This window comes from Coptis chinensis, chromosome 7 (genome assembly GCF_015680905.1).
Source record: "Coptis chinensis isolate HL-2020 chromosome 7, ASM1568090v1, whole genome shotgun sequence".
NCBI classification, from domain to species: Eukaryota; Viridiplantae; Streptophyta; class Magnoliopsida; order Ranunculales; family Ranunculaceae; genus Coptis; species Coptis chinensis.
Window position 1 is genome coordinate 45,200,116 of NC_141462.1, and position 16,647 is coordinate 45,216,762.

At 42.4% G+C, this 16,647-nt stretch overlaps 1 protein-coding gene across 1 annotated transcript; it reads left to right on the forward strand.

The window, feature by feature from the left end:
• The first annotated feature begins 10,233 nt into the window (after window positions 1-10,233).
• LOC147487666 (uncharacterized) lies at window positions 10,234-10,980 on the forward strand. The gene has a single exon (XM_086574104.1). It carries the CDS (start codon window positions 10,234-10,236, stop codon window positions 10,978-10,980), a length of 747 nt encoding a protein of 248 aa, XP_086430230.1.
• Window positions 10,981-16,647: the final 5,667 nt, after the last annotated feature.

Genomic DNA, 16,647 nt, shown 5'->3' on the forward strand with positions numbered 1-16,647 from the left:
TTCAAATTTTTCTATCTACTTGACTATGGGTACTTCCTCGGGGAAGATTTCCGGATGATATCAAATCTGTGGTAGTGTTATCTTTCACGGAGAGGAATCCCAATTGCATCTAAGTCAGGTAAAATTAAGCTACAAAATTCAATTGCTTCCTCTGCAATGTAATTCTCGACAATACAAGCTTCCGGTCGATTTCGATTAGCGTATAAAGCCCTTTAACACGGTCATGTACCTAAGAGATTGAACAATAGTAATGTTTATAAAGAAAAACGCATTAAGAAATATTGAAGGGTAATATATAATTCATTGTACCTCTCAAATGCATACATCCATCGGTAGAATCTGGGACCACAAAGATCAACTTCTCGACAAGGTGCCTTTGTTAGATGAATCATAACGTCGAAAAATGATGGCGGAAAATACTTTTCCAGCAAACATACTGTGAGCACAATGTCTTCCTGAATTTGAGGCAATTTTTCCTTATCTATTACTTTCGAGCAAATAGCCTTAAAAAAAGAACATAGCCTAATAATTGCACATCTCACATTCTTTGGCAAAATTGTTCTTATTGCAACCGGAAGAAGTTGTTGCATCAAAACATGACAGTCGTGCGACTTCATATTTTGCAGTTTTAGATCTTACATCGAGACAAGAGGCCTAAAATTCGAAGAGTATCCACTTGGGACTTTTAACTCATGCAAAGTTTTGCATAGTCTTTTTTTCTCATCTCTAGATAGTGTGTGACAAGTCGGAGGCAAGAACGATCGCTTTTTTCCCCAATTGTTGGAGCCAATTCTGTCCTTAGACCCATTTCTTGGAGGTCAAGGCGAGACTTAATGGTGTCTTTATTTTTCGTGGAATGTTAAGTAGGGTCCCAACAATGTTGTCACATACATTTTTCTCCGTGTGCATAAAATCCACATTATGTCGGAGTTCTAGATATCTCAAGGTATGGAAGCTAAAAAACTGATTTCTTCTTAAAACAATTGGTAGCACCCGTAATGGTTCCCTTTGTTCCCCATATGACTTTGATCCCTTCAACTTCTTCTAGTACTTTCAAACCCGGTTAAGGGTTGGTGCCTCCCGCAGCTCTTTTTACCATTGAAGGCTTTTTTGTCTTCGATATGGATGAAGCGCGGAAGAAATCTTCTATTGGCTGTGTATACGTTCTTCCCAGAGTGCTTAAGCCTGGTTGAAGACGTGCCCTCGCCACAAATAGGACAAGCAAAATAACCTTTCACAGTGCACCTAGAAAGATTGCTATACGCAGGAAGATCATTGATTGTCCATAACAAAACAACTTTAAGTATAAATGATTCATGACGGTACACATCATAAGCATCCACCCCTATCTCCCACAAAACATGTAAGTCGTCAACCAAGGGTGCCAAGTAGACGTCGATATTGTTTCCAGGTTGATTTGGACCTGATATCAACATCGTAAGCATCATATACTTTCTTTTCATGCATAGCCACGGTGGGAGGTTGTATGTGACCAGCATAACAGGCCATAAACTATACTTAGTACTAAGAGTACGGTGTGGATTGACTCCATCAGCTGAAAGTGCTAGGCGAAGATTTTACGGATTCTCAGCGCAAATTACGGATATTTTTCGTCAACCAACTTCCATCTTTGGAGAGTCTGGCTGGGTGGGCATCTTACCATCAACCACCCTTTCATCGGCATGCCATGTCATTGACTTTGATGTTTAGGCAGATTGAAACATCTTCTTGAATCTTGGAATTGGTGGAAAATACCACAAAACTTTTTTTGGTACTCCACGGATTTGTTGGTCGCTCTCTTGTTCTCTTTATATCTTGAGACTCCACAAATAGGGCACATAGTTTCATCTTTGTATTTATCACCCCTATAGAGTATACAATCATTTGGACATGCATGTATTTTTCGTACTTCATCCCATAAACGGATAATGTCTTCTTGACTCCATTCAAGGATTTGGCAAGAGATTTGGTTGAGGAAGCATCTGTCCCAATAGCTTCAATAACCGAAAAACTTGTGTCGGACCACCACCCACTATTTGCTTTCAGATTAAATAAAATGATAACTATTGATAGCTTTGTGAATTTTGAGCAACCCTCGTACAAAGGCGTTTGGCATCTTCAAGCAATTCCTTAAATTTCACCGGGATCGGTCGTATAATGGTCCTCGCAGCCTTCGCCATTTCTCTCATCGTTCAACATCTTGGGGAGTCTCAATCTCATCATAATATCCAACATCTTCAGGAGTCTCAGTCTCATCATAATGTCCAACATCTTCAGAAGTCTCAACCTCATCATAATGTCCAAAAGTGTCTTGTTCTGTAAAACTAGTCGGGGTCTCGGAAAATAGAGAGCTTTCGCCATGAAACCGCCAAATAGTGTAACCTTGGCTAATACCACGTTCGAAAAGATGATTTCTGACCTCAGTCTTAGTTAACTCGTTGATATTTGAACAATCTCTACATGGACAACGTATGAAACTTCCTTCTTCCTTTCCAACACTAATTAACCTTTCAACTCCTTGAATATATTCGCTTGTTAACCGGTCCTTGGACATCCAAGACTTATCCATATAAGTAGCAAAATGCAACAAACCGATCTCTTAAAGAAAAAAAGAGTCAAAAAAAAAAAAAAAAAAAAATCAAGTACAAAGACCACACATTCAAAAATAAAGTATCATGGCAAGATGATATCAACACATGACACATTAGTAGGAAAAACATTAAGTAAGTCTAAGATGATATGATAATGGTATTATGCAAAATCAAATTACATTGGAAATCTAACTAACCAATTTAGGCTACTCTCAATAACCAAATAGAAGCTAAAAACGCGGATACCGACATGCGACCACCGGATACGACCACGACACGGATCTGCGGACGGCATTTTTTCAAAATATAGGAAAGCGGATACGTCCGGACACCGTTTGAATATATATATATATATATATATATATATATATATATATATATATATATATATATATATATATATATATATATCAAGCAAATCCAAGGGGGCCGCGGTGATTATTAATGAATGTTGCCTTTGTGATTGAGAATCTGACATAAATGCGACTAAAAATCTTTATGCAACATGGAGTTCCACGGTGACTTCTCTAGTGGAACATAAGCTGCTGGAAACTTCATTGAACTTGCGTTACAAGAATTCACACCGCATATCGTTGTACGAAAACCAAAATGGACTCTCGGAATGACAATCTCATTTGAAACATAAGTGTTTCACTTTCGAAAACAGGACCGCCAAATTAGATGAGGTGGGCTATATATACAAGGGTTAAAAATCTCTCGCGCGTACTTTCGGTCAACAAAATGATGTACCATACCACTTTTTTTTTTACTTCGAAGTTTCTAAAAACAGAATAGCGGCGAGGGATTTACTAAATCATATACCATAAGGAGAAACAAATTAAGTGTAAAGGGTGCACCTACTTCCCATTTGCATATGTTGTTTTGCATTTTTATATAAAACCAATTTTTATTTATTGAACCGGTCAAAAGTGGCTCTTCTTCGAAGTAGTTTTAGGCTTTTAGCAAATGTAAGAAAGTGGGTACATTAAGCGGTACCTGTAAAACTTCTCATCCCGATGTTTACAAGGACAGGAAATAACTAAATTACAAACAATATATATCAACAGCCAACAGATTGAAAATACAACAATCAACATACATGGGACCACAGGAATTCAGAATTGTTTGCTTTCGGGCTAAAAGACTTCGCCATATGAACCCGATATCACTTGCAACATTCATAAAATGCACAACTGCACTCATTCATTATTATGCCCATCAGAAGATGGATGAATTAGTTGAAACATTAGGGCACCAAAAGCAATGCAAAGGGTCCTAACTGACAATTTGTCAATGAAATTCTATATCTGAGACCTAACCATATATATTTGATCCAAGACACCATAAAATTCCTATAGATCTATAGAAAATGCTAGACACAATGACAAGTGTAATCTCTTTTCGATTTCATGAGTCTCCTAAGTCGGGTCGGCCCGCCTACGTGAAATGATTCATAAAAAATATAACAATCCAAATCGATCTAGGTTCCAAGCATTGCTTCTTCACCAAAATCCAAAAGAAGAAATGGGCACAAATGAATCAATTAAGTACAAACAACATTTAAAGGTCCATTAAAAAGAGATTTAAGTTTCACTAATGCATACTGCAAATCATAATACTAGTATTTCCCTAAAGCGGTGTCCAAAAGAACCGATTCGGTCAAAATACAACGTTGACATATCAAAACTAACATAGTTATCTAAACTTGATATATTTGATAGAGCTCAAACAATGCAATCCAAAGCCCTTTCAGCAAGAAACACAAGGTAACATGGCAATCAAAGAGCAAATGGATCGTGCCTCCACCACATAATGGAGATAACAATATATGACATATGAGACAGCAAATATGGGACCTCCATAGAAGCATGTGAAGTCATTAAGCACATGGATCTGATGCACATACATTTCAAGAAACAAGACACATACAGAAAAAAAAAAAACCCATTAATAAATTGCAACTACTACCCACATACAATAACAGTTTTGTATGTATTTGCTCCTCCCTATACTAGATTTCTCCACCAAATAGTATATCAATTTTGTATTTCTTTTTTTATGGGTACGTGGTTATAGAGACAAGATGACATTTGACTTTTTCTTATTTGTATCTAACAATAATAGACAAAATCACAAAACCATGTTCATTACTTTAAAAAAAAAAAAAAAAAACATATCAATTTTAGCTACAAACAATTGTGGGGAAGCAAACTAGCATCGGAATCTAAAATAACAGGTCTTGGAAAGGAGAAGAAGTGTTATTAATGTCGGCAAAGATTCATCACGTAGAATACCTGTCAAATGCCCTTTTCCTATGAACAAAGAAGGGTTCTTACTTGAAAAAAAAAATTAAGTAAAACAAAAATACTTCAAAGAATTTTTGGTAAAGATCTTGAAACATGAAAAGAATGCAAAAAGTTGCTCGGAGGCCAAAACGGGATAGAAGAACGTTTTCTTTATAATACAACTTTCGGTGGGTAACCAAACAATAAAAGCGTCGCGAGGAAAAAGCGAAGGGCACAACACATTATCAAGCGGGGAGATTAGAGGTGGTCGACGATATGTTCGAGATCCCCGACTTTTGACAAATGACAAAAGCAAAAAATCCAAAGAAACAACTGAAAGAGCAACATAATAGACTGCTACCACACAAAAACAAAACTTAGAACAGATTAATAGCATCCAAAACATAGACAATTAAATAAAAACGAAAAAAAAATCTTACCTTTATTTTTTTGCTAGAGAGAGAGAGAGAGAGCTGGAAAGCGAACCGGAGAACGAGGGATGGACGAGAGATGGGTGAGGAGCGCGCGTGGTGCAATAAAACACCGGTGAGAATTTGGGAAGAAGAATGGTTACGAGACAGTTTTTCTTTTCTGGTTTTTTTTTTTTTTTTTTTTCTTTTTAACCTAAGTAGTGATGAGTTACGAAGTGATTTAAACACCTTCAGTTTCTATTTCTATTCTCTTTCCTTTCCGTTTCCTTTTAGGTTTAGAAAGTTAGTTGTTTTTGGGAGGGAACTAAAAAATATAGCGGCGCGCACAAAATCATAACTTTGAGTTTCATGGCATACGAAGTAATTATTCGTACTCGTACTCTTACTCGTGTCGCTTATTTATTTCGATAATTTGTTAATTTTTGTTTTCGATATTTTTACATCCAGAAGTGACACATCAAGGCAAACCACTAGTGTCACTTTCAAATAATGGGACACAAAAAATAAAATTACTTGTGTCACTTTTCCTAAAAGCAACACATCAGCCCTCCTTCTATAAAAAAGTGACACATCAAAACTCTGTGTGTCACTTTTTTCTAGTAAGTGACACAAGACAAAAAAAATAAGTGACACAAAAAGCCCTTCTTTTAGTAGTGACATCGTGTTGCGAACCCCCTATTGGCCTGGCATACCACCATGTTCGAATCTGAATATACGGTCAATTCTTTCACTCCCAAGTCCTCAGCCATCCTTAATCCCGCGATAACGGCCTCGTACTCGGCTTCATTGCTAGACGCCGCGAATCCCAGTTTCATGGTCAACTCTATTCTTTTATTGTCAGGTGTAACCAGCACAACCCCTATGGCGCTGTATGTGCCCGTAGAAGATCCATCTACAAATGCTCTCCACCCATTCTTCTTATCCCAAGGGTCTAGTGGATCAGGCTTCCCGTCCTTCTCTGATTCCATGACCATCTCCTCTCCCCATGTGGGGTCCTCGGTAGGGAATTCTGCCAGAAACTCTGCGACAGCCTGTGCCTTCTCCGTCGTTCTTATCTGATATTGTATCTCATATGAGCTGAGCATCACTGCCCATTTCAACATTCTGCCTAACTTCTCTATCGTTAATGCTTGTTTAAGAGGCAGGTTCGTCACCACCACTACCGAGTGTGACTCAAAGTACGGTTTCAATTTCATGGCTGAAAAGATTAAAGCAAGGGCATATTTCTCCATTCTGCTGTACCGTGTCTCGGCGTCTAACAATGTTTTGCTTTGAAAATACACCAGCTTCTCCACTCGATCAACTATTCGAACAAGTACTGAACTAACCGCATACTCGGTGGCCCCCAAATATAGATACAATGTCTCCCCTTGTTCCGGTCGTGACAGCAACGGAGCCTTACCCAAATACCTTTTTAGCTCTTGAAACGCCTCCTCACATTCTGACGTCCATAGGAAATCAGGGATGCTTCTCAATAACCGATACATCGGCCTACATTTGTCCGAGGACTTGGAAATGAATCTATTCAATGTCGCGACCCTCCCAGCAAGCTGTTGCACCTCTGTGACGTTCTGTGGTGACGACATCTCCACCAACGCTCTTATCTGTTCGGGATTAGCCTCTATTCCCCGATGAGTAACGATGTAGCCTAGGAATTTCCCCGTGGTCACTCCGAATGTGCATTTCTCTGGATTCAACTTCAAATTGTATTTCCGCAGTATTCCGAACGTTTCCCTTAATCCTTCCAAGTGTTCTCTCTCAGACATGATTTTTTCCACCATATCATCTATGTATATTTCTATCCCCTTTCGAATTTTGCTCTCGAACATTTTCTCTCCCAACCGCTGAAAAGTGCCTCCTGCATTTTTTAATCCGAATGGCATCCTTGTATAGCAATATGTGCCGCCTTCCACAACAAATGTTGTTTTCTTCTGATCTGGCCCGTACATCGCGACCTGATTGTACCCCATAGATGCATCTATGAACAAAAATATTTTGAATCCTGCTGTCCTGTCGACCAATTCATCCACCCGCGACATGGGATAGCTATCCTTCGGGCACTCCATATTCACATCCGTAAAGTCGACGCACATACGTACTTTGCCGTTCTTCTTGGGTACCATGACCACATTAGACAACCAATTAATCTGTGAACTCCACTTCCGGTATTATTCTGGCCCCTTTCAACCGCGCAACCTCCTCGCGAATGCCCTCTGCATACTTCGGTCTAACGCTCCGCATCTTTTGCCTCACTGGTTTAGCATCCTCTTTCATGTGTAGCCGATGACATGCGAACTCCGGATCTAACCCCGTAACCTCCTCAATTGACCACGCAAACACGTCTTGGTTTTCTGACAATAACTGTATTAACTTACTTTTCCATTCCTCACGCAAGCTGGACCCTACCGCGGTAAACCTCTCATCCTCCCCTCCAATATTCACTACTTCAATCTCGTCCAGTGTCTTCGGACCTGCTGCTGCCTCCCCCTTCTCCTCCACTGAGGCGTACTGTAATTGCTATGTCTGCCTCTTCCTAGGGTTTGAATTCTCTTCCTCCGGTCCGCGGATCAACCGTTTCACTGTACCCCTATGATTGTTCTTGGCCGTCATTTGATCTCCGCGAGCTTCATACATACTCGTGGGAGTGGGAAACTATATCACTTGATAGTATGTTGACGGAACGGCCTTCATCTCATGAATCCACCACCTCCCTAAAATTGCATTGTATTGAGAAGAGGAATCTACCAAAATAAACCGCGCAAATACAGTCACTAGACCTGTGGTTACCGGTAGTAAGAGTTCTCCCATAGGCTCCGTCATGCTTCCATTGAATCCATATAAATTAGTCCGTGGAGACCTCAATTGCCTATGATCAATCCCCATTTCTTCCAGAGCTCCTTTAAACAACAAGTCCACTACACTGCCGCAATCGATCAACACCCTCTTCACCATGTAGTTGCCCATTGCTATTGTGATGACCAATGCATCCTCATGGGGAGAATACACTGCCCACAAGTCCGCGCTTCTAAAGACAATCTTATCTCTGTCCTCCACTTTCCCAACTCTTGCTCGTGGTCTATCTGCTCCATCATTGATCTGCTGGATGCTCGCAGTTCTTCTCACCTTGTCTCTATAGGCATTATGGCTTAGTACCTCTCCACTGAAAATCACATTAATGGTTCCTAGTATACGATCCTGACGCGGGACACACTCCTCATTCTGTGCTCCCCTTATAAACTTTCTCATCCTCCCTTTTTCCACCAATCGCTGAACCATCCACTTTAGTGCATAACAATCATCGGTCTCATGATTACGTATCTGATGGTAGGCGCAGAAAGGTTTATCAAGTAACTCTCCGGGTGTGTTCCGCAGCCCTTCATATCCCTGCAGATTCTTGATCAACGGTAATATTTCACTCAGGGATCTATTCAGCGGTGTTACTTCTATCTCGCGGTATGGATTCTGTAGTGGCATAGTGCTGGAAGTTGGACTAGGTCAGCGACGCAGACGATAGGATGCAACATAAGATGGAGAAAAGGAGAAGTACGGGATCAGTACTGCCGAACCCTAGACCGCGACGTGGCATATGTACGGCAGGAAGGAGAGCCATGTGATGAAGCGATAGATGGACGACCTAGAAGAGGGTGAGAGATATATAAAAAGAAGGGAGTGGGAAAAGAAAAAAAGGAGAGGCCGAGAGAGAGAGAGAAAAAAAAGAAAATAGTGAGAAAGAGAGAGAGAAAAAGAGAGATTGTTGAGTTGTGATATTTATGGTTCATACATTTGGCGCCGTCTGTGGGGACCTAGAGAAAAGCAACTTAGAAATGGCACCAAAGAGAGCAGCGGGTAGGCCAAAGAAGGTGAGGGTTCAGGAACCAACACCTGAAGCGGTGATTGAGGAGGGGGAAGAACGAGAAGAGGGGCGAGTAACAGAAGAAACCCGCCTGATGCGAGAAAAGATTGAGAGGCTGAGAGAGGAGAGCAATGAGCTGAGAAGAGAGAAAAAGAAGGCTGGAGAAAAGCTAAGTGAGGGGTTTGAAAATGAGGGATCTGAAGACGGGGAGGAGCCCGAATGAATCTAGTGAAAAACCCTGTAGCGGGCTTGATAATGGAGCAACTCTAAGAAATGATAAACAATGATAGGGAGGCAAACTAGCGGTAGGTGAAGGAGCATAGAGGAGCGGCCAGTCAGGTGGTGGCTGGGTTGAATCGCAACCCATTAGCAGATGACATATGGGCTTCAGAGGTTCCAAAGCGGTTCGCCCAACCGAGGTTCGAGAGGTATGATGACAAAGGAGATCCAGCGGATCACATCCATCATTTTTGGCAACAGATGCCACTCTGGCAGGAGTCTCGGTATGATGGTCTGCGGTGTATGATGTTCCTGGCTAGCCTGAAAGGAGGAGCGCCGATTGGTACTCTGATTGCCGTAGGAGCATTAAAATTTCCGGGGAATTGGAGCAGGCGTTCATAGACCACTTCATACATCAGAAGAAGCGGGTGGTAGACATCGCGGCTCTATTCAACGTGCGACAAAGGTCCGCAAAATCAGTTAGGGAGTTTCTATGTCGGTTCAAGGCAGAGACACTGAAAGTTAAAAATCTGGATGAGAGGACAGCAGTGATAGCCTTTGAGAGAGGCTTGCGTCCGGGGATAGGAGTGCACCAATCCATAGCCAAGAATGAGATCGCGACGCTACACGAGCTGTATCCGCGGGTGGAAAAGTATATAAGATATGAAGATTCTATGCTGAAGGATTCTAAGAGGTTAGGGAAGGCCGTATTGTCTTTGGACAAGGAACGGGAACACCAGAAAGTAGGGACATCGGAAAAAGAAAGTGGGGGATACCGCGGATACTGAGCGCAAGCAGAAGGAAGCCGGGAAGGCATCCGAAGAGAGTATAAGGAGAGGAAGCCATACCGCGAGATGGAACAGACTCCGTTGAACAAGCGACTCAGTGAGATATTGCCCTTAATAAAGAATCTGTCGGGGTATGAAAGACCGCGAAGCATACCAGTAGAGATACCTGAGAAGCCCTTCTGCACATATCATCAGATAAGGAATCATGAGATGAATGACTGTTACGCTCTAAAATGGTTGGTTCAGAGAATGGTGGAGAAAAGGAGGATGGGAGAATTTGTGAGAGACGCCCAGAATGAGGAGCGCATGCCGCCGCAGGGAAGAATACTGGGAACCATTAATGTGATTTACAGCGGAGAGGTTCTGAGTCATAACGCTCATAGAGACAAGATAAGGCGGACCACAAGCATCCAGCAAATAAATGAGAGAATGGATAGACCACAGCAGAAAGAGATGGCGACAGCAGAAAAGGACAGAATTGAATTTAGTAGCGCAGACCTGTGCGCAGTGGACTCACCACATGAAGATGCGTTGGTCATTACAGTAGCGATAGGAAACTACAAGGTGAAAAGGGTGCTGATTGATTGTGGAAGTGCAGTGGATTTGTTATTCAGAGGTGCTTTGGAGGAAATGGGAGTCGATCCTAAGCAGTTGCGTCCTTCGCGGACTAATTTGTATGGATTTAATGGGAGTATGACAGAGCCCATGGGGGAACTCTTATTACCCGTGACAACAGGACCAGTGACAGTCTTTGCCAGATTCATGGTGGTAGATTCTGCTTCGCAATATAATGCAATCTTGGGAAGGCGGTAGATTCACGAGATGAAAGCGGTCCCATCAACATATTATCAGGTAATACGATTCCCCACACCTACTGGCATGTACGAGGTTTACGGTGATCAGGTAACGGCCAGGAATAGTCATCAGGGAACCTGAAGCGGTTGATCAGCGGATCAGAAGGAGAGACTTCCAATCCTAGGAAGAGGCTGGCATAGCAATTACAGTACACCTCGGTGGAGGGGGAGGATGAGACATCAGTGGATCCGAAGATGCTCGATGAGATTGAGGTGGTGAATATTGGGAAAGGGGAAGAGGAGAAATTCACGTCGATAGGGTCCAGTTTGCCAGAGGAATGGAGGGGTAAGTTGCTATAGTTCTTGTCAGAAAATAGAGATGTCTTCACTTGGACAATAGAGGATGTTACTGGGCTGGACACAGAGTTTGCTTGTCACCACTTAGATATGAAAGAAGACGCCAAACTTGTGAGGCAAAAGATGCACAGTATTAGGCCAAAATACGCCGAGGGGATCGGGAAGAGGTAGCTAGGTTGAAAGGGGAGGGGATAATCCGAGAGGTTGAGTTCACAGATTGGTTGTCTAACATAGTCGCGGTACCAAAAAAGAATGTAAAGGTGCATATGTACATGGATTTTACTGATGTGAATCTCAAGTACCTAAAGGACAGTTATCCCATGTCGTGAGTAGATGAGTTGGTTGATAGGATGGCAAGGTTCAAGATATTTTCTTTCATGGATGCGTCGATGGGGTACAATCAGGTCACGATGTATGGGCCAGATCAGGAAAAGACATCGTTTGTGGTGGAGGGCAGTACATACTGCTATATGAGGATGCCATTTGGTTTGAAGAATGCAGGGGCAACATTCTAACGGTTGGGGGAGAAAATGTTCGAAAGCAAGATTCGGAAGGGAATTAAGATTTATATAGATGACATGGTTGAGAAGAGCATGTCGAAAGAGGAACATATAGAGGGTTTGAGAGAGACCTTCGGGATACTACGGAAATATAACTTGAAGCTGAACCCTGAGAAGTGTACTTTCGGAGTGACTACGGGAAAGTTTTTGGGTTATATCGTTACTCACAGGGGGACCGAGGCTAACCCCGAGCAAATAGGGTCCCTGATAGAGATGCCATCGTCGCAGAATGTGAAGGAAGTACAGCAGTTAGCAAAAAGGGTCGCGGCTTTGAATAGATTCATTTCCAAGTCATCCGATAAATGCAGACCGATGTACAGATTGTTAAGGAGCACACCGGATTTTGTGTGGACCGCGAAGTGTGAGGAGGCATTTCAGGAATTGAAAAAATATTTGGGCAAAACGCCTTTGTTATCACGGCCAGAGACCGGGGAGAAGTTGTATTTGTACTTGGGGGCCACGGAGTATGCAGTTAGCTCAGTTCTAGTTCGAGTGGTAGATAAGGTGGAGAAGTCGATATATTTTCAGAGCAAAACCTTGCTAGATGCAGAAACGCGATACAGTAGAATTGAGAGGTATGCCTTAGCATTAGTTTTCTCAACCTTGAAGCTGAAACCCTACTTTGAAGCGCATATGGTGGTGGTGGTAATGAATTTACCTCTAAGACAAGCACTAAAGACAGAACAATCTGGTAGAATGTTGAAGTGGGTAGTGATGCTTGATAAACGATAAAATTGAATAGTTTACCTACGAAATGAACGATGAACTCAAAACGTAAGTAAACTAAAACTTTCTTATGAGCCTATGTTTATCAAAGTTTCTACTCTCAATTCTATCGAAATAAAGTCGAGTAACAAATTCATTCCACTCCTAGTTCTCTAGCATGGAATGTTTTATAGTTTAATTTGTCGGTCTTAAGTCTAATGAGAGCTTTACGAAGGGTGTTATACTACGATACCTATATGAAATTGATTATGTTGAATTTAACTACGAATGCTATGGAAATATGATTTTTTTTTTAATCTAGATAAAGGATTAGAGGGGAATTGAATCCACCTCGAATCCAACTTAATAACCTAGCATAGATTCTTGTATCTCGATTCTTACGTTCTTACGACAAGAAATTCGAGTTCTAATCCCTAGTGTTCATGGCATTTCTACCGAATACTAACTAGCATGTGAGGTCGTCCACCCATTCTCATGGCGAATCACGACCTTCTAGAGTGGAATAGATTCTATAATGCTTCTACACTATACCACTAAGTTTTCATCAAGGCTTCATCAACCCCTCTAATGGAGGTTTTAGCCTTGAGTCATCAAACCATCATTTCCCATTGAATTATAACTACTCATCATATTAAAATTCTAACTTAACTAAATTAACTAACAATGTTTCAATCTACTTAAACTACGAAATGATAATCAACAAGAATTAAAACTAGATCTATAAATTGAGATGACAAAAATCGAAATTGACAAAATAACTATTTTATTTATCTAATCAATCAAGAACAATGATTCAAAGACTTAATCTAAAACAAGAATTGAAAATGAAACTAAAACTTAATTAATCTACTGAAAAATAGATCTAGATTTATCTATATGGTTTTAGGTCTAACTAGCTACCATTAACAAAGAGCTAAGCTTTGGTTTTTATATGTTCAGATCCAAAAATCGTGCATGGGCTTGGATCCATGTTTCGGGCCAGAGAATCAGGCCCAAAACCCAATACTTTCAGTCCAAAAAGGCCTCTTCAGCTACTGTTGACTTCGACAAACTTTTCGTCCACTTCTGCTCCTCTGCTTGGGCCAAGGCTTGGAAAGCTCTTTCTCGAGCCGGTCGTTTTGACATAAGGTAGGCACAATTCCGAGGTCTTCGGAAGTTCTGTTGACTTTGTGCACTGTTTTTGCCCGCGTGGACTTTGACTTTTCATCTTTTGACCGGGCTTTACAGAGGCTTTGTCTTCTTGAAAATTGGCCTTTAATCACAGAATTCCTTAGCAACCGACCTTTGCTCCTCCATCTCGCTAAAGTGGCACATTTCTGCGCATAATGGACTTTGAAGCCTGAAATGCATAAAAACACGTAATCAGTATTAACTCTTACTTATTATTCACATAATTGGTCTAAAAGTACGATTGTTAAGGGGTTAAAACTACAGTTTTGGGCTCTTATCAATGCTTAGTTCTTATGAGATACAATACCAGGTAAGAATCACAGAAAAGGCACAAACAATGGCTGAGTTTTTGGCAGAGTTTCCCGCAGAGGATCCCACGTGGGGAGAGGAAATGGTCATGGAACTAGAAAGGGAGGGTGAACCAGAACTCCTAGACCCGTGGGATAAGAGGAATGGATAGAGGGTGTTCACGAATGGGTCGGCTACCGATGCATGCAGCGGCATAGGAATTGTGTTGGTTACACTTGATAATGGCAAAATAGAGCAAACCATGAAACTAGGGTTCACGGCATCCGAAGAACGGAATCTAATGGTGGTGATAGCGGGATTAAGAATGGTCAAGATTTGGGGTGAAGGAGTCGACAAAGATATATTCGATTCAAATTTAGTGGTGTGTCAAGCGAATGGGGGGTTCACCACCCAATGCCCCATGATGGCAAGATATTTGGATGTGTTGCGTAAACGATCTGTAAAGTTCACAAAACTCTGATTCCTTCATTTAGGCCAGGGAGAGAACAGACACGCCGATGCCTTGGCATATGTAGCAGCCATAATTCCCGGGTCGGAAGAAAGAACGATACGAGTGGGAAGGTTGGAGAAACCGAGCACCGAGGACACGATAGAGATTTGTCAGGTAGCAGAAGAAGTGGAGGGCTGGATGGAGCCAATTAAGGGCTTTTTGGCAGGAAAGGAAGTGACGGATAAGAAAGAAAAAAGGAGATGGGAACAAACTTCCCGGAGATACGTTCTACTAGAAGGAGAGTTATACCGAAAAAACTCCAATGGACCACTGTTAAAATGCTTGGGTCCATGGCTATCCCATAAGGTGTTGGCAGAATTACATTAGGGAGATTGCGGGAGTCATTCAGCGGGAAGAACTACGACACATCGGCTACTGACACAGGGGTAGGGATGCCATGGAATTTGCTAAGAGGTGGGACAAATGTCAGAGATTTGCCTAGCTGATATTCACCCCCGCTGAACCCCTGCATAATGTCTCAAGTCCGTAGCCTTTTGCTATGTGGGCAATGGATATAGTGGGACCGCTTCCCTTGGCCAGTGGGAAACGGAGGTTCATTCTCGCAGCCACAAATTATTTGACAAAATGGATTGAAGTCGTACCCCTGTAGCAAGTGAAGGAGACGCAAATCATCAAGTTTTTATGGGAGAACATTATTTGCAGGTTTGGGCTTCCATATGCCATTATAGCAGACAATGGGACTCAATTTACAGGAGCGAAGGTGGCCAAGTTCTTACAAGCCTATAAAGTGAGACAGGGGTTCTCGGCTCCTTACAATCCCGAGGGCAATGGACAGGCGGAGGCATCCAACAAGACTATCATGAACAACCTTAAAAGGAAATTGGAAGACAAGAAGGGGGCTTGGGATGACGAGCTTAACCATGTACTATGGGCCTACTGGACCACACCTCGATCGTCCACCCAAGAGACCCTATTCTCATTGACTTACGGGGTGGAGGCCGTGATCCCTTCCGAGATGGTGGCAGCTACAACACTGACAAAGGCCGTGGAGGAAGGCTCAAACTGGAGAATTTTAGCAGCAGATCTGAATCTGGCAGAGGAGAGAAGAGACATTGCCTGTATAAAGTTGGAAGAGTACCACCGGAGATTGCAGAGAGAGTACAACAAGAGGGTCAAGCCGAGGCAATTCCAAGTAGGTGACCAGGTGCTCCGTCGAGTGACACCTAGTACCCGAAAGGAGAAAGATGGAAAGTTGGGTCCAAATTAGGAAGGACCTTATACCGTGGTGGATATCAGAGGGGTTGACACTTACAAATTGCGGACACAGGAAGGCAAATTGATAGATAAGCCATGGAACGTGAGAATGTTAAAAAAAATTCACACTTGAATGTAATGGAAATCTAAGGCATGTATCTGTAGATGTATGTAAATATATAATATGACAGCACTTTTGAGAAGAGACTATCATTTGTAAGGGCAGGAATCCAAAATAAACATGGGACATGGAATACCAACGAGACAGCAGAGGGGATGAGCCTTTCGCTGACACAAGGTCGGAATTGGACTTGGGGCAAGACAAGTTTCCTAACTAACTTTCAGAAGCTATAGAGCTGCAGAGTGGGGCAAGCCCTTCGCGGATGAGAGGAGCTAATTACACATGGGGCATAGAGCCCAGGTGTGAAGAGAGACAGCGGAGGGGATGAGCCCTTCGCTGACACAAGGCTGGAGATGAGCCTGGGGCAAGAACAGTTGCCCCAAGGAACTTGCTAAAGCTGTAAAGACCGCGGAGTGGGGTGAGCCCTTCACGGAGGGGAGACATACCCTACACCTGGGCCATGGAATTCCAGCAGGAAGAGAGACCATGAAGGGGATGAGCCCTTCATGGACACAATTTTAGAGTCGAACTTGGGGCAAAATGAGTGGCCCCATACTCATGGCTTGAGACCAAGGAGCCGCGAAGTGAGATGAATCATTCGCGGAGGAGAGACACACCCTACACTTGGGGCATGGAATTCAAGCAGGAAGAGAGATCGTGAAGGGGATGAGCCCTTCGCAGACACAATGCCATAGTCGAACCTGGGGCAAAATGAGTGGCCCCATACTCGTGGCTTGA